This window comes from Parus major, chromosome 10 (assembly GCF_001522545.3).
Source record: "Parus major isolate Abel chromosome 10, Parus_major1.1, whole genome shotgun sequence".
Lineage (NCBI taxonomy): Eukaryota > Metazoa > Chordata > Aves > Passeriformes > Paridae > Parus > Parus major.
In genome coordinates, this window is record NC_031779.1 from 654320 (window position 1) to 675239 (window position 20920).

General features: G+C 53.7%; 3 protein-coding genes across 8 annotated transcripts; 2 read left to right on the forward strand and 1 right to left on the reverse strand.

The window, feature by feature from the left end:
* Nucleotides 1-2399: 2399 nt before the first annotated feature.
* PATL2 (PAT1 homolog 2) lies at nt 2400-8226 on the reverse strand. Of its 2 annotated transcripts, XM_015638384.3 has the most exons (19): nt 8052-8226; nt 7495-7597; nt 7068-7363; nt 6889-6957; nt 6715-6780; nt 6156-6323; nt 5971-6039; nt 5622-5776; nt 5426-5503; nt 5215-5353; nt 4986-5100; nt 4805-4905; nt 4476-4520; nt 4167-4315; nt 3762-3921; nt 3349-3489; nt 3174-3271; nt 2949-3101; nt 2400-2742 (listed from the first exon to the last, which is right to left on the reverse strand). In XM_015638384.3, the coding sequence occupies exons 1-19, from the start codon at nt 8223-8225 to the stop codon at nt 2703-2705; spliced, it is 2319 nt and encodes a 772-aa protein (XP_015493870.2). In that variant the 5' UTR covers nt 8226; the 3' UTR covers nt 2400-2702. The 2 variants fall into 2 exon arrangements, with proteins under 2 accessions (XP_015493870.2, XP_033372943.1); XM_033517052.1 differs by lacking the exons at nt 7495-7597; nt 8052-8226 and having other exon boundaries at nt 7061-7152.
* A 2166-nt stretch (nt 8227-10392) lies between these two features.
* B2M (beta-2-microglobulin) lies at nt 10393-12898 on the forward strand. Its single transcript, XM_015639164.2, has 4 exons — nt 10393-10520; nt 10681-10959; nt 11438-11473; nt 12631-12898. Exons 1-3 carry the CDS (start codon nt 10451-10453, stop codon nt 11449-11451), a joined length of 363 nt encoding a protein of 120 aa, XP_015494650.1. The 5' UTR covers nt 10393-10450; the 3' UTR covers nt 11452-11473; nt 12631-12898.
* A 1783-nt stretch (nt 12899-14681) lies between these two features.
* Nucleotides 14682-20471, forward strand: TERB2 (telomere repeat binding bouquet formation protein 2). 5 transcript variants are annotated; one of them, XM_015639159.3, is made up of 7 exons: nt 14682-14995; nt 15454-15535; nt 16731-16876; nt 17635-17711; nt 19799-19887; nt 19990-20075; nt 20147-20471. In XM_015639159.3, the coding sequence occupies exons 1-7, from the start codon at nt 14932-14934 to the stop codon at nt 20287-20289; spliced, it is 687 nt and encodes a 228-aa protein (XP_015494645.1). In that variant the 5' UTR covers nt 14682-14931; the 3' UTR covers nt 20290-20471. The 5 variants fall into 5 exon arrangements, with proteins under 5 accessions (XP_015494645.1, XP_015494644.1, XP_015494643.1 ...); XM_015639158.3 differs by having other exon boundaries at nt 14685-14995; nt 15457-15535; nt 19987-20075; XM_015639157.3 differs by having other exon boundaries at nt 14686-14995; nt 19987-20075.
* Nucleotides 20472-20920: the final 449 nt, after the last annotated feature.

Genomic DNA, 20920 nt, shown 5'->3' on the forward strand with positions numbered 1-20920 from the left:
CGGGGCCTTTGCTGCGGACGGGCTTTGGATTGGGCAGCGTCCCTGCCCGCCCCGCCCCTGCCGGCAGCGACAGCCAATGAGCGCCGCCTCTGGCAGGCGCCGCGTCGTCACCATGGAAACGGGGGTGCCGGCCGTACCATTGTGGCGGCGGATAGAGGGGCGTGTCTTCCCCAGCCGGAGGAAGTGGGGGAGCCCAGGCCGCCGTGTCCCCTCAGCTCCCCGGCTGAGGTGGCCGCGGTCCCGCGGCAGCGAGCCCGTGTCCTCTCCACATCCCGGGGAGTGCTCTCGTATCGCCCAGGATACTCCGGGTTGAGCCCCTTCTCCCCCCCCCAAAAAAACCACCCGAGGATGAACCCCGTACACCCTGAAAACATCCCAGGTTAAGCCACATAACCTAGAGATGTCCCGGCATGAACCCCATGCAACCTCCGAGACACCACAGAATGAGCCCTGTACCACTCCAGACAGCGCAGGATGAGCCACAGACCTTGAAGATGTCCCAGGATAAGTCCCAGACCCTGACGATGTCACAGAATGAACCCCATACACTAACCCAGACATCCCAGGATGAGCCCTAAACCACTTAAGTTGTCCCAGGCCGAGTCATATACCCACCAGGATTTTGCAAGATGAGCCTCAGACCTTAAAAATGCCCAGAATGCACACAGTATGACATCCCAGCAAGACATCCCAGGATGAGACCCATACCGCCTTCAAAGCATCTCAAGGTAATTTCTATACCACCAAAAATACCCCAGGATAAGCCTCATACCCTGGAGGTAGACCAGGATGAGCCCTATAACCCCCCAGAACATCCCAGGGTAAGCCCTAATACCCTGAAGATGCCCCAGGATGAACCCCATACACCTACCAAAACCTCACAGGATGAGCTCCAGAACCTCAGGACATCCCAGGCTGAGTGCCATACAACCTCCAAGACACCCCAGGATTAACCCCATACTCCCACAAGGCATCCTTGGATAAGTCACATACACACCACCCCCCAAGAGATCCCAGGATAAACTCTATACCCTCCACGATATCCCAGGATAAGACACACACCCTGAAGATGTTTCAGGATTAACCCCATACAACACCCAAGACAGCCCTGGCTGAGCTCCATACACCCCAAAACATTCCAGGATGAGCCCCATACCCCCTTTTCCCACCCAAGACAGTGACAGCCCAGTCCTGGGTCACCACCATCCTCTAGGGCCAACGATCCCCTCAGGAGAGCACCAGGAGAAGCTGGGCAGGGCAGATAAGACACCCTGGATTTCCATCAGCTCTGGATTAAGGGAGAACATCCAGATGCAGGTGAGTGATCTAGGGGTCCTGCAAAGACTGGATTAATTCCTGAGTGCTGCCCCATGGAGAGGGTGGGAAGCACTGGGTGCTGTGAGCCACTTGGCTGTGGGACAGGAACAAAGAGATGGTTTTCCTTCTTTTCCTTCAACTGTCTCCTGTTACAAAACCCAACAGAGATCTCCAACCTTCCACTCTAGAACTTTGTCTAGTACATGTTTGCAGCCAGGTCACACTTCCATCCTTCATCCACCCTGGCTCCCAGGCAAGGAGCAAACAGAAAACAGAACACGGCTTATCCTTATCTGAAGGACTTGGCAGTGTCCTCCCCAGTTCCTGCTATCAATGAGCAGCTGCTAATTCCCTCCTGCCTGAAATTCTCTCTAGGCTTTGTAACAACAAGGTCTGTTCTTTCAGTGGCAGGTGAGACACCACACTGGAATCCCCCCAGATTGTCTCAGTGGGTTTGTAACAAGGGGCTTACTCCATGGAGAACCTGCCAGTGCCACTCTTTCAAAGAGGATGGTGTCCTGGGGTGACAGATGGCTAGGAATGAACATGGCTGTCCCAGAAAACTCCCTAAGAATAAAGCATGAGGAGCATACATATCCTTTAAGACGAACAGGAGAGGCAGCAGGAGGAGATACACCTGCCAGAAGGAGTGGGAGGTCCTGGCAGCTGGACTTGGCACTCTGAAGCAGAAGAAACAGCTACCTTGCTGAGCAGTGTAGATAAATCCCACCCAAGCCCTCACAGCCTTATTCCCTGTAAATTCTTCTTTTGGCCCCTGAAGGATGCCCTTTTAAAGGAATAGTTTCATCCACTCAGGGTTGGAGCTTGGGCAGTCTGAGGATGAGACAAGTCACTGCTGCAATCCTCTTTTAAATACCCACCAGGCTTTGGGTGTCAGGTTTAGACCTCTGGATGGGCCATTGATCCCTTCTCCAAGCACTCTTTTCTCCTCCTCAATCCTCTGAGCATCCCTCCCTTCTTCTCCTTGCCCTTTGCCAGATCCCTGTCCCAGGCCAGGGGTCTCCCTGCCCAGTAATGCCCACTGTGCATCCAACATAAGCCACCCCCAGGAGCCAGAGGAGCTCATTATCACCTTTTTATTCTCTGTCAAGCACTCTACAGAATGTGCCGTAGACAAAATCACCACCCCCCAGGTGCTCCCAGCACCTCTGTGCCCTGCCTCAGCCCCTGCTGTGACCCAGCAACCACTGCCTAGGGGGAGGCCAAAATAAGTCACACCCACCCACAGCCTCCCCCAGGCACCGGGTGGCACCAGCCCCTCGGTGCCAGCCCTGCCCGTGTCACCCAGAGTGCCCTGCACCAGGGTAAGTGTTCACTTCCAAAGCCATTGGGTCCTGCCCGTTCCCATCCCCAGCACCCAGGGCTCAGCAGAATACGTCAGTCTCTGTGGGCAACGGAGAACACCTGCAGGGAGAGGACGGGGGTAGAGTATCAGGTTGCTGATCTGTCACAAAGAAGTGGGAGCAAAGGCACCAGGATCAGCTCAGCCCAGTAGATATCTGGAGATAATTCCAAGGGGGGATGGAAGCAGTGAGCCCCCAGTGCTGTCTGCTCTTCTCTGTCTGGGGGATCCCCAGGAGAGGCAGGGAGCCATTCCAGGCAGTACTCACTCAGCCATCTTGGCTGCCAGGTGGTACAGAGTCTGCTTGTCCACGTAGCGGCAGAAGAGCAAGACGAGGTTGCTGGGCAGGAAGAGGGGCTCCGCCAGAGAGGCTGTAGGCAGGCGCGACAGCTCTCGGGACATCAGGTACACCGTGTCCGTCCTGGGGGCACCAGCACGGGGGTGAGCACCCCACGGAGCGGAGACACCCCCCCCAGCTCACACAGTCCCTCACCATGCCTCGAAGTCGCCTCTGCACGGCTTCAGTGGCGCATGTGAGGACAGCAGCCTCTCTCCGTGGCTCAGCAGGGAATAGAGCAAGGAGATGCCAAACTGCAGGAAAGCACCAGGAGTGTCACAGCCAGCAGCAGTGGCATCCCAGGGACACAATGAGACTCAGGGCCACGTACCTTGTTCTTCAAGGCCATGGTGAGGGGGAGCTCCGAAGACTTGGATAGAGGCCGGGTGAGCTCCTGCAGTATCTCAATCAGTTTGCTGAAGGTCATCTCACCCACCACCTCATTCAATGGGCTGTAGAGCAGGGGGAGAGACTGGGCAGGGCAGAGGGGAGAGCAGAAATCTGAGATCCTCTGACCTGCCACAGCCACACCCCCATCCCAGCACTTGGAGGGGAGAGCCACTGCCACCAGGACTGCTGGTGGCTGACTCCTAGAGGCCTTCTCCTCCCCAAGGATGTGAAGACACTCCTGTCTTCTGCTAACACCACAAGACAAGCCCCCCCTCATTGTCCAGGGGGCCACCCCCAGCAAGAACAGAGGAGGAAGGAAACAGCCCAGGCCCTGTGGCAGCTAGAGGTGCTTGCCTCATCCAACATGTCCTTCTTCATGAGGAAAGCCAGGTGGTGGGTGATGGTCAGCAAGATCTTCTCCTTCTGCTCTCCAATCAAGTGGGGCAGCAGCCGGGCCACGAGCTTCTTGCCCTTCCGCACACACAGCAGCTGCAGGAATTCATCTTCTGCCTCCCTGGGAACATAGGTTGCATTGGCACAAATCTCAAGGCACCTGGAGCATCTCTGTCCATTCAAAAGGACCAGCATCAGCTCCACTGGAGGACAAGGCTCCCAGGCAGGGTCAGCACAGGCTGCAGTGACACACGGAAGGAAGGACCCAATCCTCCTGTGACATAGACCTGCTCATCAATGACCATCTCAGATCCACAAGGACCTGGACATGCTGCCTGCTCCCCTCTCCCCATGGCACAGACTCACTCTTCACTGCTGCAAGCCCTGATTTTCAAGGCTTGGTAGATATTCTCCACTTTTTGGCTCTTCTGCTCCTGCTTGTGGGGCTGTTGCTCCCCCAGGGCCAGAGACACTTTCTGTTGCACCTCCTCCACTTCCAGGAGCTGCAGGAAGAGCTGGAGAAAGGACGCAGGGTAAGGAGGAAGCTCGGAGCATCTCCTACCAACTGGCTATTATCCAGAACCCTGCCTAGGTAGACATCCACTTAGAGAAATCACTGGAAGAAAACAGAATACCTGGACCATCCTGCCCTTCCCCAAATCACCACACACTCACCTTCTCGATCCTGTGCAGCGCCCGCAGCAGGTGGGTCCCTGCGGCCTTAGGGAGGGTAGAAAGGAAGGCACAAAGGTTACAGCCATCCCCAGACACTGCCACCAGCCCAGCGCTGGGCCAGCTGCTGTCTGGGGATCAGAGGTGACTTCAGGACACAGAGCAGTCCCATGGGGAAACCATGGCCAGAGCCCAATCCCACCCCTTGGCCAGGCACAAGCTGCCACTGCTGAGGTGGCATCTCCTCCAACTGTGTGCCCCATCCCACTGCTCAGGACAGCTCCTAAAGCAGCAGTCCCAGCAATTCAGGACCCTAACTTCCCTTCACCTACCTCCTCCTCCACGAGGGCATGGTGCACAGCATCAATGGCCCGGCGAGGGCTGTAGCAGGTGGACACCGTGACCTGGCCCAGCGAGCCAGCGATGCGCACCACTGCGGAAGAGCAGGACCACGGTGACACCACATCCCAGAGCTCCTTGTTCAGCCCCCCAACACTCACCCCAGCCCCTCACCAGAGTCATAGGTCTCCACTTTTTGGATGAACGGCGTGACCAGCTTGGGGGGCTTGTTGCGCCTGCCCAGCAGCTCCTCCTCTGCCTGTTTGCGCTCCAGCCGGTGGTAGTAGGTCTGTAACAACAGGATAAGCCAGGAGTCTCCTCCACCACTCCTGGAGGGTTTCTCCAGCTCCCAAAGCTCCACCCTCAGGGGAACAAGCCACAGGTGCTGCCAGCAGGAACTCACCTGATAGTAGTAGTCATCATCCATATTCTCACTCTGCAGCTGCATCATCTGCACCTTGACAACCCAGTCCTTCTCCTTGGAAGTCATGAGTCCAGCATAAGGGTCCACTTTACGAGACCACAGCTTCTTGGGGGAGACACTGGCACAAGAGAAGACCTCAGCCTGCTGTGATCACCCAGAGCCCTCCCCTGCACCTCAAAGACCTCCATACCTCTGCATCTGCCTGCCCTGCTGCTGCATCAGGATGCGCTGGTGCTGGGGGTGCAGCTGGGTCATGTGGCTGGGTGTGCTGCAGGGAACACCAGGCAGGGATCAAGGAGGGGTTTTGGGACATCCCCAGAGTGAGGTGATGCCCAGCTGCTTTGTAGGGCCCCTCCAGTCCCACCCCAACATCCCACTCCTGCTACCTGAAGTTCAGCTGGCCCATGGCTGAGGGGCTGAAGATGAGAGCAGGGTCCAAAGAAGAGGACATGGGCCTGAAGTGCACACCCAGGGGCCGCGGTGGGCTGCCCACAGTGGGGGACCCAGGCTGGAAAGGGGTTGGAGGTGCATATCCCACCATCTGAGAGGGAGAGATGAGATCAAGGGTCTGAGCCTTCCCCTCTGAGCATCCCAGAGGGGTCAGCCAGATCTGTGCTTGCTTCTGGCTCCTATTCCTCCTATCCCCAGATACTGCCACTCTCCCTATCCCCTTGCCACTCCAGGGGTGCCTCAGTGGGACCATGGCAGTGGCTCAAAGCCCACCACATTCATTACCTGGTTGGGAGCAAAGAGTGGAGGGGGTCTGCAAGCCGGTGGGAAGGGTTGAGGAGACATCAGGGGTGCCTGGTGCGGAGCAGGAGACAGAAGGTATCACTCAGACAAGCCTGTCCTCGAGGCTGCACCTCCAAGAAGGGGAGGCAGAGAAAGAAGGGATTCAAGAGCACCTCCAAACCTGTTACCTGCTGGAGAAGGCACTGGGGGAAGGGCTTGGGAGACATCAGTCTTAAGTCAGGGCACTTGAGCCAGGGAGAGCCCCCATAGCCCCTCTGCACAGGAGAGCCAACAAAGTCCAGGTCCATGTTGGTAGATGGTGGAGGTCTCTCCAAGACCTGGAGGATGGCTTTATCCTGCAGGGAGGAGGCAGCAGCAGGTGGGAACAGGGCACAGCTGGGAACAATTTAGTTCCTTCAACAACAGTCAGCTCACTAAAACCTTTAGTCATTGCTCAACCAAGACCATGCTCCAGCTGGACTCCCATCCTGGTAGTGTGGAGCAGCTGGGGACCCATGGGAACACCAAGCATGGAGGGTCCAGTCCCCCCAAATTCAATAACTTTGCCTTCAAACCCAGGCTCTGCTTTGGGTGGGTACTCACAGTCTCGGCATCCAAGACACATCTGTGCACCTCCAGAGCCATTTGGAGATACGACAGGTATCCTAAATTCCCTGTGTGACCATTGTCCTAGAGTAGTGGGGAGCCCATTAGCCACCCCCTGAAGGCCTGGCTGAAGGTACCCACCTCCAGCATGAGGTGGCGCGGAACACTGCCAGGGCAGGAGCCCCACTCCGAGGGATCCATTGACAGCTGGAAAACAGGGAGATGTTGGCATGAGGCAAGCAAACAGGAGGAAAGAGCAGGGGACACCAGAGGAGCCACCCTGCCTCATCACCAGATGGGTGGGGACATTTTTACCATGTCCTCCTTGCCAAACTCTCCCCAGCAAGTACCAATCCTGCTGTCCAGCACTGCCGAGTCCTGGCTCTGCAAGGAAAGGTGAGTTAAAGGTCTGTCTCCCTGCCCCAACACCCTCTGTGGGGCAGGACCCGATGGTGTGGGGATGGAGGTGGGACCCCTGTCTGCTCACACATCACCTCCAGCGTGGGTTTGCTCCGCACAGCTCTCATCACTGCTGGGTCTCCCAGTTCACTGGGCTCCTCAAAGCACTCCTGGTCTTCCTCCTGTTCCTCAGTCCCCAGCTCCTCTACCTCTTCCTCCAACTGAGAGTTAACCTGCTCCACCTCCAGCTCTATCCCACCTTCCTCCTCAGCCAGCTCCTCCAGCTGCTCAGCTGCTCCTCCAGTCGCCTCTACCAGTGCTTTGGCCACCTCAGGGCTTATCTCCGGTACTACCAGGAGTTTTTGGACATCCTCCTCTGTGGAGTCTCGGTCTTGGAGGGGGGGAAGCAGAACACAGCAGCGTGGGTGAATGCCTGGGCAGTGCCCACCAGGGTACTCCCCAGTGCTCCCCCAGAGTGCTGGCAGAGTGCTCTCCAACACTGGGACTCCCCTAAGGTCTTACCTAACCCAAAAGTCATCTCGTTGTACAGGTCGAGCTCCTCATCCTCCTCAGCCATCTCTTCCAGCAGAAGAGCATCTTCCACCAGCAGAAAATCCTCGAGAATCTGAATTTGGAAGCAGCAGATCCCTCGCTAAAGGAGAGGTAACCCTAACATGCTCCCAAAGCGGAGGGGCACCCAACCTCCCCTTCACTCTATTGGTGGTGCCAGGCAACCCACAGGGCTCACAGCTGAAAAAGGGAAAAGCAGGAGCCAGCGGCAGTGCCAGCGAGGACGGGACCCGCCGGCTCAGCCCACGAAAGCTGCTGGCAGCAGCGAATGCCGGCACGGAACGGCACCAGCGCGGCGGGGCTGAGACACCATCGGGCTTCAGAGCGAAAACCCGCTACGAGGGCACGAGTGCAGGGGAGAGCATCCCACCAGCACCTCCAGGGCAGCGTCTACTCCGAGACAGAGCGTTCCGGCGAGCGCCAGCCCCGGAGAACGAGCACCGCAGAGGGAGCAGGGCGCCGGGAGGTGGCAGCGGGCAGGGGGGAAGCGGAGCAGGGCAAGCACTCACAATGCGCTCGCCGCCCTCCGCCATCCCGCGGTGCCGCCGCCGCCACCACCTCCTCCTCCTCCTCCTCCCGCTCACCCACCCTCCGTCCCGGGTCCCTCTACGGGGCCACACTGTCCCCGCCGCCCCTTTTATGGGCCGCCCCCGCCGGCCCGGCATGCGCCTGCCGTACAGCATGGCGGCGCCCAGCGGCGGTTCGCGCATGCGCCTGTCGTACAGCATGGCGGCGCCCAGCGGCGTCCCGCGCATGCGCACTCGCCGCGCCGTGCCCCCGCACGAGGGGTCCCCGCAGCCCAGGGAGGATGAGGAGGTGCGGTGACCCCACCTGCGGATCGCGGGCCACGGAACAGCCTGGTCTTCCACACTGCTCGCCTCGCTCCTCGACTGCCGCCGTGTTCTCGGGGCTGATATCCTTCTGGGGAGTTATGGAAAACTGCTGGGATGTGATCTATCGGGGTTGAATATTCTGGAAGGTTACATCGAGCACGGGTTCCAATACTAATGCTATAAATTTCTGCATCCCACAAAACCTAGCGAGTTGCCCTTATCCCCCTGAATACCAGGAGCACCTTGGTCATGTCATCTACTCCCAAATAATTCTCCCAATATTCTGCTAATAAAAGCAGAAGTGTCCCAAAAGTGGAAGAATTGACTACTCTAACCAAGTCATTGTGGTTTTTTGTAAACATAGTGTGGAAGAGTTGTGGTTCTCTTTACTGGGAAATTCTGACAGGTGTTGTGGATTACAGTAGAGTCATTGCCAGGGATTCACATCCCAAAGGGCCTGGAAAGGATTCACGTCCTGCCATCCTTTCCCCGAGCCAAGGGGAGTGTACACTTGGGCAGAGCCAGATTCACCCGGGGGACAGCTGGACCAGGCTGGTGACTCCTGATGTGGTGACCCTAATAACAGTTCTGCCACCCATGGAGCAGTCAGGGATTATTTCTGCTGGAGCCCTGAGATCCCTGATAAGGCTCTGGCCACAGCTGCATCTGTTTATCCTACACTGAGGAAAACATTGCATGTTTTCAGCTGCGAGGCTGGCACTGCTCACTGGGTAGTCAGCAAACCCAGCAGGAGCTGGGCCAGTGGGAACTGATAACAAGTGTTTCCAAGATTTCCTTTGCTTGGCCTCTCCTGATTTACCTGCTCCCTTTGGGATATTCTCCATACATGCTTTTTAAATTTAATTTGTGTTTTAATGAGGTGCATTAAGAAAGCAGGTCCTAAAGGGACTTAGTGTTTTGGTACTTACACTATGCTGTTGTGTTCTCCCCACTAGCAGAGACTTTTCTTTTCCCTTTATTTTCCTTCTAAGCAGCATTACTGGGACACTCAGTGGCATTCCTCGCCTCACAGTTCTTCTGAAGGAGGCATCAGAAAACCTGTTTTTTGGTATTAGAATTCTCATGTTTTATGTCAGAGCGTCTGTGCTGTGCTCAAACAACAGTCAGTTTCACACCCTGCAGCTGCTGGAATGAGACATTCCACACAGGTTTTGAAAGAGGTTTTGAAAAGAAGGTGGAGTGCTTGCTCCACCATAGGCTGCATTATACCAGCCCTGGATGCAAAGTCTTCTGCCAGAGGTGGGTTTTATCCCCATTTAGGTTGGAAAAGCTCGCTGTGACCATCAAGTCAAATCATTCCTCCAGCACTGCCATAGCCACCACTAACCCATGTCCCCAAGTGCCACATCCACAGGGCTTTTAAATCTCTTCAGGGATGAGGACACCACCACTGCCCTGGCAGCCTGTGGCAAGGTTGGACAGGACTTTCAGAGAACTTTTCTCTAAGATTCAATATGAACCTTTCCTGGTGCTACTTGAAGCCGTTTTCTCTTGTCCTCTCCTTTGCTCCTTGGGCGCAGAGCACAACCCCACCGGCTTCCCCTTCCTGTTAGGAAGTTGTAGAGAAAGAAAGTCCCCCCGAGCCTCATTTTCTCTAGGCTGACACCCCCGAGCTCCCTCAGCTCCTCCTAGTGCTCCAGCCCCTTCCCCAGCTCCGCCCCCTTCCTTGGACACGCTCCAGCCCCTCAATGTCCTTGTAGGGCGCAGAACTGATCCCAGGATTTGAGGTGTGGCCTCAGCAGTGCCCAGCACAGGGGACGGGCGCCGCCCTGGGCCTGTGCCCACACCGGGGCTGCCCACCTGGGCTCACGCCCAGCCGCTGTTGCCCGACGCCCCGCGTTCTCCGCCCGGGTCTTTCCCCGCCACTCAGCGCGGAACTGAAAGCGAAAGCACCGCTCTGGCTCGCACAACCTTGGAGCTCCCGTTCTGCCCGGAGACCGATGACGTAACGGCCGTTCGGCGTCATGATTGGCCGCGGCATCCGGAGTTTATAAAAGGCGGAGCGGGGCAGGGGCGGGGCGTTCCGGGAAGCGGCGGGACGGCGAGCGGCGGTGATGGCGCGGGGTGTCCTGGCTCTCGGGTTGCTGGTGCTGCTGGCGCTGCTCGACCTGGAGGCGGCCGGTGGTGAGTGCCTGGGGCGGCGACAAGGCTCCTGAAGGGGGTGAGGAGCTGCGGGGTCCCGGCGGGTCCGCGGTCTCTTTGCCCGGGTGGGCGGATGGGCGAGTGCTGCCATCGAGGCGATTCTCACCACAGCCTCACTTCTCACTCGGCTTCGCTCCTCCAGAGGTGCCGAAGGTCGAGGTCTACGCCCGGTTACGGGCCAAGGAGGGAGAGGAGAACACCCTCCACTGCTTCGTCACTGGCTTTCACCCACCCAAGATTGACATCGAACTCCTGAAGAACGGGGAGCCCATTCCCGACGTCAATTATGGGGACCTGTCCTTCAACGAGAAGTGGCAGTTCCAGCGCCTGGTCTATGTGCCCTTCACCCCCACAAGGGATGACACCTTCACTTGCAAGGTGGCACATTCCACCATGACCGAGCCACAACTTTACCGATGGGGTACGTTGCGCCTCCCCTCCTGCATGCTGGAGCTCCTTGCTTTGTATCCATGCTGTCTCTGTTCCTTTTCCTGGGAAGCAGGGTGTTGGAACAGAGTGGGCTTTGAAGGTCTTGTATTAGAAACAGAAAATTAACTTGGTTTCAGCGGAAAAGGCTGTCACAAACCTCTGAAGGATTCAGGGAGGACACGCATTGGTGTTAACCCATAGGGATTTGGTGATGCTATGTCATCCAATCTCTGCCTTGGTGAATTTAACTAGAAGGTGATGGGTTACGGAGTGAATTTTTGCTTTATTTTGTGTGGATATAAAGAAGAATGCAGCAGCTGGGGCTGATGGTGGTGACCTAGGCTCAGATACAGTTTAGGGCAACTCTGATTACCACATTGGGGCTGTTTCCAGGGGACAACCTTGTGGGGACGGGGGAGAGTGGCTGCCATTTGCCCCCAGATCTAATGCTCTGCGCTTCTTTCCTGCAGAACCAGACTTCTGAGCTGTCTCTGGGATAATTCATGGTGAGTTACTCCAATGCTCTGTGGCATGCTGGTAAGGGAAACACAGACCCATTTCTGTAGGGGGACAGGGTTTGAAAAGCTGAGGAACAGAAGCAACCACACCCAAAAAGTAGATCATATTAATGATGATTTGGGACATAAAACTCTTCCCACACCCTTTCTGCCCACTATTTTGGTCTGATGTCAGCCATCCTGTGCCTACAAGAGTCCTTTGCTCCAAAAAAAGGAGAACTCCGGAAAAAAATCTTCCCTGCATGTTGTTGCTGTGTCAGATACCGCAGAGAGCTGTTGCAGGTTCCCTAAAGCTCCCTCAGGGCCCGAAGTGCTGTCTCCTGTCAGGGCAGGAGCAGGAAGTCGCTGTACCTGAGATCCCTGTGCCTCAGGGTGGGCAGCAGGCTGGTTAACCCTGTGGCAGGGCAGCGCCATGTGGGATTCACGAGACACAAACCAGAAAGACTTCTGGGTTTATTCATGGGTGTCTCACTCTTGAGGGTTCCAAGTTCTTCAGATTATCTGTGTGTTTGGGTGTGGATTTAGCAAAGGGGAAATTCTAGTTTAACTCTTGATAGGGAAAAGAAACTATGTGGCCCAGCTGACGTAACCCTGGTTAAAACACGGTAGTTATGTGTCCTGTTAGAGGCTGGCTAATGATTAGCTGTGCCTGGGACAAGCCTTGACAGGACCTTTACATGAAATTCCCCAGTTCCTGTGGGGCTCTAAAAAGTTGTATGTAGTCACTCCTCTGGTTTGTCACTCACCTTTGGGCAGTGGGGGTGCAAACCTGGCCCCAAGGGAGGGTTTGGAATGTGCTGTGCCCATACAACAGCATGGCTTTGGTTGCTGGGACATTGGCTGAAGGTGGGATGTGGGTGGCTTCACTGTGGTCTGGGGACAAAGGATTTACTGGGCTGGCATGGAAAGAGTTGAGAGCAGGACAATTCCCTGGGGTGGAGAACAAGGATCCTCTTGACTTGTTGAACTCTGAGCTCCACCAAGGAGGGGACAGAAAAGCAGTTTCTGCAAGATTTTTACCTGAATCTGGAAGGTGGTTCTGCAGGGATGCTGCAGTCAAACTGCTCTGAGGAAACTGGTTTTTGTCCTAAAATAATTACAATTGAAGGTTCCACTATGTGACTGATGTCAATCTCTCCAAACAGGTCTGAGAAATTCTTCTTGCAAGTCAAAGTCTTCTCAAGCTTCTCTCCATTCTTAGTCATAGCCACAAGAGTGATCAACTTCCTTTCAGAAATTCGCTAGTAAGCCTTGTTAAAAATATCACTTAGCCACATCAAGGCAGCTCTGCAGGCTTTTTGAGCATGTAGCTAAAAGTGCCCAATTACTGCTTAAAAAACAATAGTAGCTCTTCACTGCTCCAAATTTTGTAGGATGTTTATACCTTAATAAACTGCTAGTCCTTAAAATGTTTCTTCAGAGTCATTTGACATCCCAAACTGATTTCACAGGCTCTGATGGCCACTGGGTTGTGGGTGGATATGTAGCCTTGGTGGTGTGATGGTCACTTGTGCTTTTTTATCACACTGAGAAGATGCAAGAGCATTTTTCCATCAATAAAAAGAGAATTAAAGATTTTTTAAATTTTTTTTTCCCCCTTGTGTGGTATCTGCCTTCTGGAGGCTCCTTCGTGGCTCTGAAGGGAAGGCACAAGGGTTAAAAAGGGATAAAGAACCTTTGGGACACAGGGAGGGACACAGAAGGAGTGATGGCAGGGAATGGTGCTCACTCCAAGGGGGAGAGCTCTGGCTGAGGCATCTTGGAAAGCTGAGCCTGGGGGAAGCAGATGAGTGTGTCGGTGAATTTCAGTTCTGCTTTTCCCTCTGTGCTTGACCCCATGGAGAAGTGCAGTTGGGACCTGTTGTACCATGGGGAATTGATGACACTGCCCAAAACTCGTGCTACTGCCATCAGCTCATTTTTATTTTATGAAGAAATCAGAGTGATTGCTTGAGGAATACTGGATCTAAATGGACTTAACCAGGATCACGTGTATGGGATTAAGGGTTCCACTGGCTCAGGGCATCCTGTGTCTCTTCTTGCTGTGATGGTGTCACAGAACATCCACTTTAGATTTGTGGTGGACATTGTCTTGTTCCATAGTTATTTTCATTATAACCAAGTTGTTGTTTTGGTTTCTTTTTTTGGTTAGGGATTAGGAAAATCCAGGCTGCTGCAATTCCAACACCCACGTGGGAGGTTGCTGAGGGGCAGGGCCCCATTATGGGGATCCCTTTGAGTTCATCAGAGGGGTGTTCAAGGCAGGACAGGTGGGGCTGTCATGGCTGGGTGGTTGTGCACAGTGCTTATCACTCAGCATGGGACAGCAGGACACAGCACACAGCTCTGGGACCAGACAGCCCCAGCAGTGGTCCCTGTATGAGAGAAGGTGGCCTGGGAAAAAGGTGTCAGCTTCTCTCCCAGAGACCTCAGTGGAGCAGTACAGACCAGTGTGTGAGCCCAAGGAGCTGTGGAACATGTCCTGGCCTTCTGCTGTGGATCATGAAGGGCCACCGTGGTGCTTTCCACCACCTCAGTTCCACCTTTCCTCAAGAGCACCAGAATAATGGCTGGGTAACCACTCCACCAGGAGAGCTTCATCCTAATTAGGACAGGAGTGGAGTCAACTCAGAAACTGAAGATTCTGTTGAGGCAATGTGAAATGACCCTGTCTCCAAAGGAACTTCATCATTATCATCACCATCTTCCCACGCTGGAGAGGTCTGTCCTGATTGCATGCGTGGGATTTTTCTGCTGTTACTTAAGAAATATTTTGATAGTTTACTCAAAAATCCCCTGTCTTTGGGGGAGCAGCACATGCCCACACAAGAGGCTGATTTTCTTTAACAGCTGGATTTCAGAACCATGTCCAGAAATACTTTCTCTGTTTTATCCAGCATCCTTGGGGTCCTGAGGTATTTGGGATGTTGCACTGCTGCTGCTGCTGGTGGCAGTTCCCAGGAGATGGGGTATCCTGAAGGATATCTTGGGAAGCTTGAAGCATGAAACAAGCCTCATTTGTGCTTTACAAAATACAAGCAATTTTTCTGCAAGCAGTTTCCAGGGTCAGCAAAATGCAAGGGTTTTTTTTTTCGAGGAAAAACTAAGAGAAGACGGTTCAACTCCTAACTCTGCACAGAATACCCCGATGCCTACCCTGTGCCTTGGAGCGTTGTCCAAGGGCCCTTTGAGCTTTGGCAGGCTGTCATGGGGAGCTGTTCCAGTGCCCGGTCACACTGTGGGGGAAGAACCTTTCCCTAATATCCAGCTTAAAGCTCCCCGACCCAGCTCCCGCCGTTCTCCCTCTCGCCAGGTTTTCCCACCACCGCTTCCCCTCAGGGCAGGTATCGCCTTCCCTCGAGCCCCTCAGGGCCGCTTCCCGCCATCGTCTCCCCTCAGGGCCGCTCCCGCCGCCATCGTCTCCCCTCAGGGCCGCTCCCGTCGCGATGTTCCGCGGACACCGGGCTTGGTTCTCGCAGAGCGTCAGCCCGGGCCCGCGGGGGCTCTGGGGTGAGGGAACCAGGCGACGACCAGGGATGCCTCGGGGCACCGAGCTGGCAGGAATCCGTGGGGGACACGGCCCTGTCATCACTCAGCGGGAATTAGGAAGGGAGCACAGCCCCATCACTCCTCAGCAGGGCACAGCAGTAGCAGCACAGCCCTGTCATCCCTTCGTGGGTCTGAGACCCACACAACAGGGCAGGGCATGAATTTGGCCAGTCCATGGTGCCTCCACACTGAGGAAAAGCCCTGAACAACCCTCAGGGGAGCAATGGGAGTACCACAGCCATGGGGAGGAGGAAAAGCCCTGAACAGCCCTCAGGGAGTCCCACAGCCATGGGGAGCTATCACTGCTTCCACTTCAGGGCCCACCTCTGCAGCCCCACAAGAAGCTGTCCCCATCCCAGGTCACCCCGAGGTGGGAACCCCCTGGATGCCCACCCTCACCTCACTCCTGTCCCCTGCAGCAGACGGTGGTGGGACGATCGCTCACTGGCTGGATGCCGACTACCTCTTCAGCAGCGATGCCACCCACCCTGACACCCGCAGGTGGGCAAAGGAGGCTTTCATGGATTTAGTGGAAAGTATTTCATGGATACTGACATCGTGTAAAAATTAAGGGGGTGTTTTTAAAGTTGTGGCCTGGATCTGCCAGAACCTTGTTGCCATGTGGGGTCAGGAAACTCACACCCACACTAAGCTGTAGATAGACAGAATAGAGAAAAAACATCCATGTGTTGAGAGGGGCTTAACTGTGATATAAATTAAATTAAGTGTGCTGGTTTCTTGCTGGCTGTGAATTATCTACAGGAAAATTAGCATCTAAAACAGAGGTGAGAGAATTCCCAAGGAAGGAACCTGGTGCTAAAAAGCCAGTGTGAATTAATGGTAAAAGGAAGCACTGGGGTAAAAATGGATGGAAAAGGGCTAAAATGCTTAAAATAAAAAAAAATAGAGAGCTATGGAACATTTGTACAAATATAAGGAAAGTTTTCAGGATCTTCCTTGCTTTTTCAATATCAGTGAATATTTATATTTATTCATTATGTCGTCCTGTAAATATTAATGGGAAAGGAAGCTGTGATGTTTCTTTTAGGCTTTGCCAGGCTAGATTAAGTAGTTTATTTTTAACACACCAGTGCTTAAAGCTGGCTTCAAATTTTGGAATCTTTCAGCCACCAGCTCCAGCTAAGCAAGGGGAATTCCAATAAGCACAGAATAGCAACTTTTCTTCTGCAACAATGTGCTGCCAGACCAGCCTGTTCCCCCAGGGGAATTTGGGATAATTTTATGTGTGTGTATATATATATATTCAATGTTTTCAATATTTTAAACCCTGCAAACAAGATTTAATTCCCCTCTAAGAAGGACAGTGAGGGCTGGAGCACCCTACACCTCCACTTCCTTGCTCAGCTGTGTGAGCAGGAAGCAGAGTGGTGAAGGATAATTGTAGAAATATCCTGGCTTTGCCCTCCCTGAAGTAGTTTCACCTCAAGAGCAGAGTGGGACCTTGTAATCCCTAAAAATACATTTACCCTTGTCCCTCCTCCAGGCTGTCCTGGGAGATGGTGGCAGCTGGGACCGTAACAGGATGTGACTGGTAGAGTCTCACAGCTAGAAAATCACAGAAAATTAGGTGCTTTTGGTAAAAATATCAGAGCAGGTTTAATGACAACACCCCTCTAAATGTTTTGGTTTGCTTCCAGGTTCTCCTTTGGAAACCAGCTCTCTTTCTGTCTTCCAGCATACACGAGAGCCTCAGTTACTTGGAAGGCAGAGCCACAGTCTTTCACTCCTGTTACCTCTCAGTGTGTGCAGGCACATGCAGCGGAGAGAAGCCCTCGGTGGTTCTGGGCCATTTCATCCTGCCCCCTGCCTGCCTGCAAGAAGGTAAGGCAAAAAAATCATCTGAGGGTATTTTCCCAGGGAATCCCCCATGACTGCAGCCTTGGTGCAAACTAGAACTTGTCTGCAGGGAGGGACTTTTCGTTCAGCTTGGGAGTGGCTCTTCCTCCTAGAGGGCAGAGTATCACCCACCTATTATCACAGAATGACTTGACCTTGAACATACCCAGGGATGGGGCAGCCACAGCTGCTCTGGGAAACCTGTGCCAGGCCCTCACTGCCCTCACAGGGAAGAATTTCTTTCCAATATCCCATCTAACCCTGCCCTCTGTCAGTTTGAAGCCTTTTCCCCTTGTCCTGTCCCTCCAAACCCTTATCCCAAGTCCCTCTCCAGCTCTCCTGGAGCCCCTTCAGGCCCTGGCAGGGGCTCTGAGCTCTCCCTGGAGCCTTCTCTTCCCCAGGTGAGCACCCCCAGCTCTCCCAGCCTGGCTCCAGAGCAGAGGGGCTTCAACCTTTGGAGTATCTCCATGGCCCCCTCGATTCTCTCCAGCAGCTCCACACGCTGCTGCTGTTGGGGACCCCAGAGCCAGGTCATATCCATGAGCTTCTCATCCATCAACACCCCCAAGTCCTTCTCCTAGGGCTGCTTTCACTCCATTATTGCCCACCCTGAATTTGTGCTTGGGATTGCCCTGGCCCAGGAGCAGGACCTTGGGTTTGGGCTTGTCCCCAGAGGCACCTGCAGGGCATCACACTGGCAGTGACTGCCACAGTCTGTTCTTTGATGCTCTCACAGTCAGTAGTTTTGTTGTTCCTGGCAGAAATCAGAAGCAAAATTGGACGGTTTATTTGGGAGAAGGCAGATGCCCTTGAAGAACAGGTAAGATGAAAAATTTGTATTACACATGTGTGTGCTGGAGGACAAGCCTGAGCTGAGCAGGGAGTTTTTACAGGAATTTAGGGAAAAAAGAGCACCTTTGGGAAAAGGGGCAGGCAACTCAGGAAGCCTTCAAGGATGTCTTTAGGCCATGCAAAAAGAAGAAAATTGATGGAGGTGAAAGCTCAGTTAGAACTTAATCTGGTCACCTCTTGTAAAGGATAATAGTTGTATAAATACTTTATTACCAAAAGGAGGGCCAAAGAAAACCTCCATTCTTTATTGGAGTGTCCATCACCAAAGACTAGGAAAAGGCTGAGGTACTTAACACCTTCTTTTCCTCAGTCTTCAACACAAAGACTGGTTGCATCAGGACAAATGGTCCCCTGAGCTGGTAGACAGGGAGCAGAATGGACCCCCAGAAGTCCAGGAGGAGGCAGGCAGTGACCTGCTGTGCCACTTCGATGCTCACAAGTCCATGGAACTGGATGGGATCCATCCAAGGGTGATGGAGGAAGAGCTTGCCAAGCCACTCTTCATCATTTGTTAGTCCTGGCTTACTGGGGAGGTCCCAGAAGATGAGGTATCAATGTGACACCCATGCACAAAGGTTGGAAGGAGGATTCAGGGAATTCACAGGCCTTGCAGTGTGACCTGTGGCAGGGAAGGTTATGGAGCAGATCACTTTGAGTGCCATCACACGGCACATACAGGAAAACCACAGGATCAGACCCAGCCAGCATTTAGGAAGGGCAGATCGTACCTGACCAACCTGATTTCCTTTCATGACGATGGGACCCACCTGGTGGATGAAGGAAAGGTTGTGGATGCACCTACCTGGACGTCAGAATGCCAGGGCATCTCCTGGAAAACTGCAGCCCACAGCTTGGACAATTGGTGTCTGTTCACCAGTGGTGTCCCGCAGGGATCAGTGTTGGGCCCAGCCCTATTCAGTATCTTTATTGATGATGTGAATGAGAGGATTGTGCCCACGATTAGCAGACACACAGATGACACCAAGTTGCATGGGAGTCTGGTTCTACTGGAGGCTAGGAAGGCTCTGCTGAGGGACCCAGACAGGCTGGATCAATGGGTCAAGGCCATTTGTATGAGGGTCAGCAAGGCCAAGGTCTAGGTCCTGCACTTTGGCCACAGTAACCCCTGCAGAGCTACAGGCTCAGAGTGGCTGGAAAGCACCCCAGCAAGAAAGGCCCTGGCAGTGCTGATTAACAGAAACTGATCATGAGCCCAGGTGGCCAAGAATACCAATGGCATCTGTGTGACCAGCAGGATCTGGAAGTGATTTTGCCCCTGTTCTGGCCACTGCTGAGACCCCAACTTGAGTGCTGTGTCCAGTTCTGGACCCCTCAATTTAATTCAGGAAGGACATTTTGGTGCTGGAGCAGGTCCAGAGAAGGGAACAGGGGAAGGAGCAGCTGAAGTGGCTCAGCCTGGAGCAAAGGAGGCTCAGAGAGGCAGTCTGGCTCCACACAGCTCCCTGACAGGAGGGGCCAGCTGGGTGGGGGTCAGCCTCTGCTCCCAGGGACCAAGGGACAAGATGAGAGGACACTGCCTTAAGCTGCACCAGGAGAGGTTTAGGTTGCCCATCAGAAAGAATTTGTTCCCAGAAGGGATGATCAAGCATTGGAATGGCCTGCCTGGAATGACTGGACATAGCACTCAGTGCTCTGGTCTAGGTGGGAAGGTGATGATTGGTCACTGGTTGGGCTCAATGGTCTTTTCCAGCCTCATTGATTCTGATTCCCTGTGCTTGCTGTGACAGCACTGGCAGGATTGTCTCCCTTGCCCAGACTATCCAGTCTCCCAGCACTGTGCTGTTCCAGGGATTCCAACTGCCACAGGCTCAGCTCAGCCCTTCAGTGAGGTGTTTTCCTTCCCCATCTCACTGCCCACTTCTCCTCTCAAAGCAACTTCCCAGCACTTTTGAAGCAGGAATGCCCTTAAATTTTAACTGAATTATGCTTGAAATCACGAGCCCTAAAAATCCATGCACTCAGAGGGTGTGTCCCAGCTGCTCTGCAGGTAACCCAGGGTACAACTGAAACTCTTCCTTGTGCTGATATTCACAGCCCAACAAAAACTTGCCAGAGGAACCAGAAGCAGCAAGAAATGGCTGTGAGGAAGAACCAGAGGAGGAGGCACTCGACCTGGCTGAGAGGTATTTTCCTACCTTGGCTGGTGGGATTTGGATGCGCCCTGATTCCAAGCAACCCTAGCACATAGGAAGTGGTTTGTTTTTTTTTGCCTCCTGATACAGCAGTGAAGAAACAGACTCTGAAGCACTTGCCCAGGGAGAATTTCCATACCGTGCCCTCCAAGAATACCCGATAAACAACATGGTGACAGGTAAATACACCTGGAAACAGCTGTGGATGGGGCAGATGGAGGGACTCAGCGAGCTCATTTTCCCTCCACAGGCTATGCCTCTGCACGGGACATGAAGAAATATGAGGGGGAACTCCATGACTTTACCCCCGGCACCTCAGGCTATGCAGCGTACTGGGTTCAAAGCAAATTCAGCATTTACTGTGAGAAGACCGAAATGAAGAGGAAATTGTAAGGAACAGGTAGCTGGAGCAGCAAAATCTTCAATGCAAGAGCTGCCAGCTCATTTATAAATTACCTGACTACAGCTCAGTCTTCCATGTGTTATCTAAGTATTGGCTACAGTTATTGCAGTATTTGCTTCTCTGAGTAACTACTTAAACTGAATTTCACAACAAACATAAATACAGATATTTCTCCCCAAACCACAAATATTTTCTTTTCATTCTGGGGCAGGGTGGTGGTGGTTTAAGCTTTAACTAGAGTTTAAGCAAGTTTTCCTTGGAGGAACACACCCAGGTCTCCTTACTTTCATTAATCAAGGAATTTTAAGACTTTTCACTTGAAAGTGACCAGTAGAGTCAACTTTATTGTGGCACAGCCTAATCCCCAGGCTGTCCACTTGAAGGAAGCACAGGCAAACCTGGGACAGGCTCCCAACAAGCTCCAAGGAGTTACCATGGCTGCTCTCTGCCACTGCCCCAAAGGCAGGAGAGCCTCTAAAACTAAAGCTTTGCACCTCACACCCCAAACTGCCAGGAAAGAACCCAAAAAGATGCTGGCACACATGAAGGTGTTGAGTGCTCTGTGTGCTCCAATGCACCACCCCAAGAACCCACCCTCCCTCATCCCTCGGGTGTCTAAAG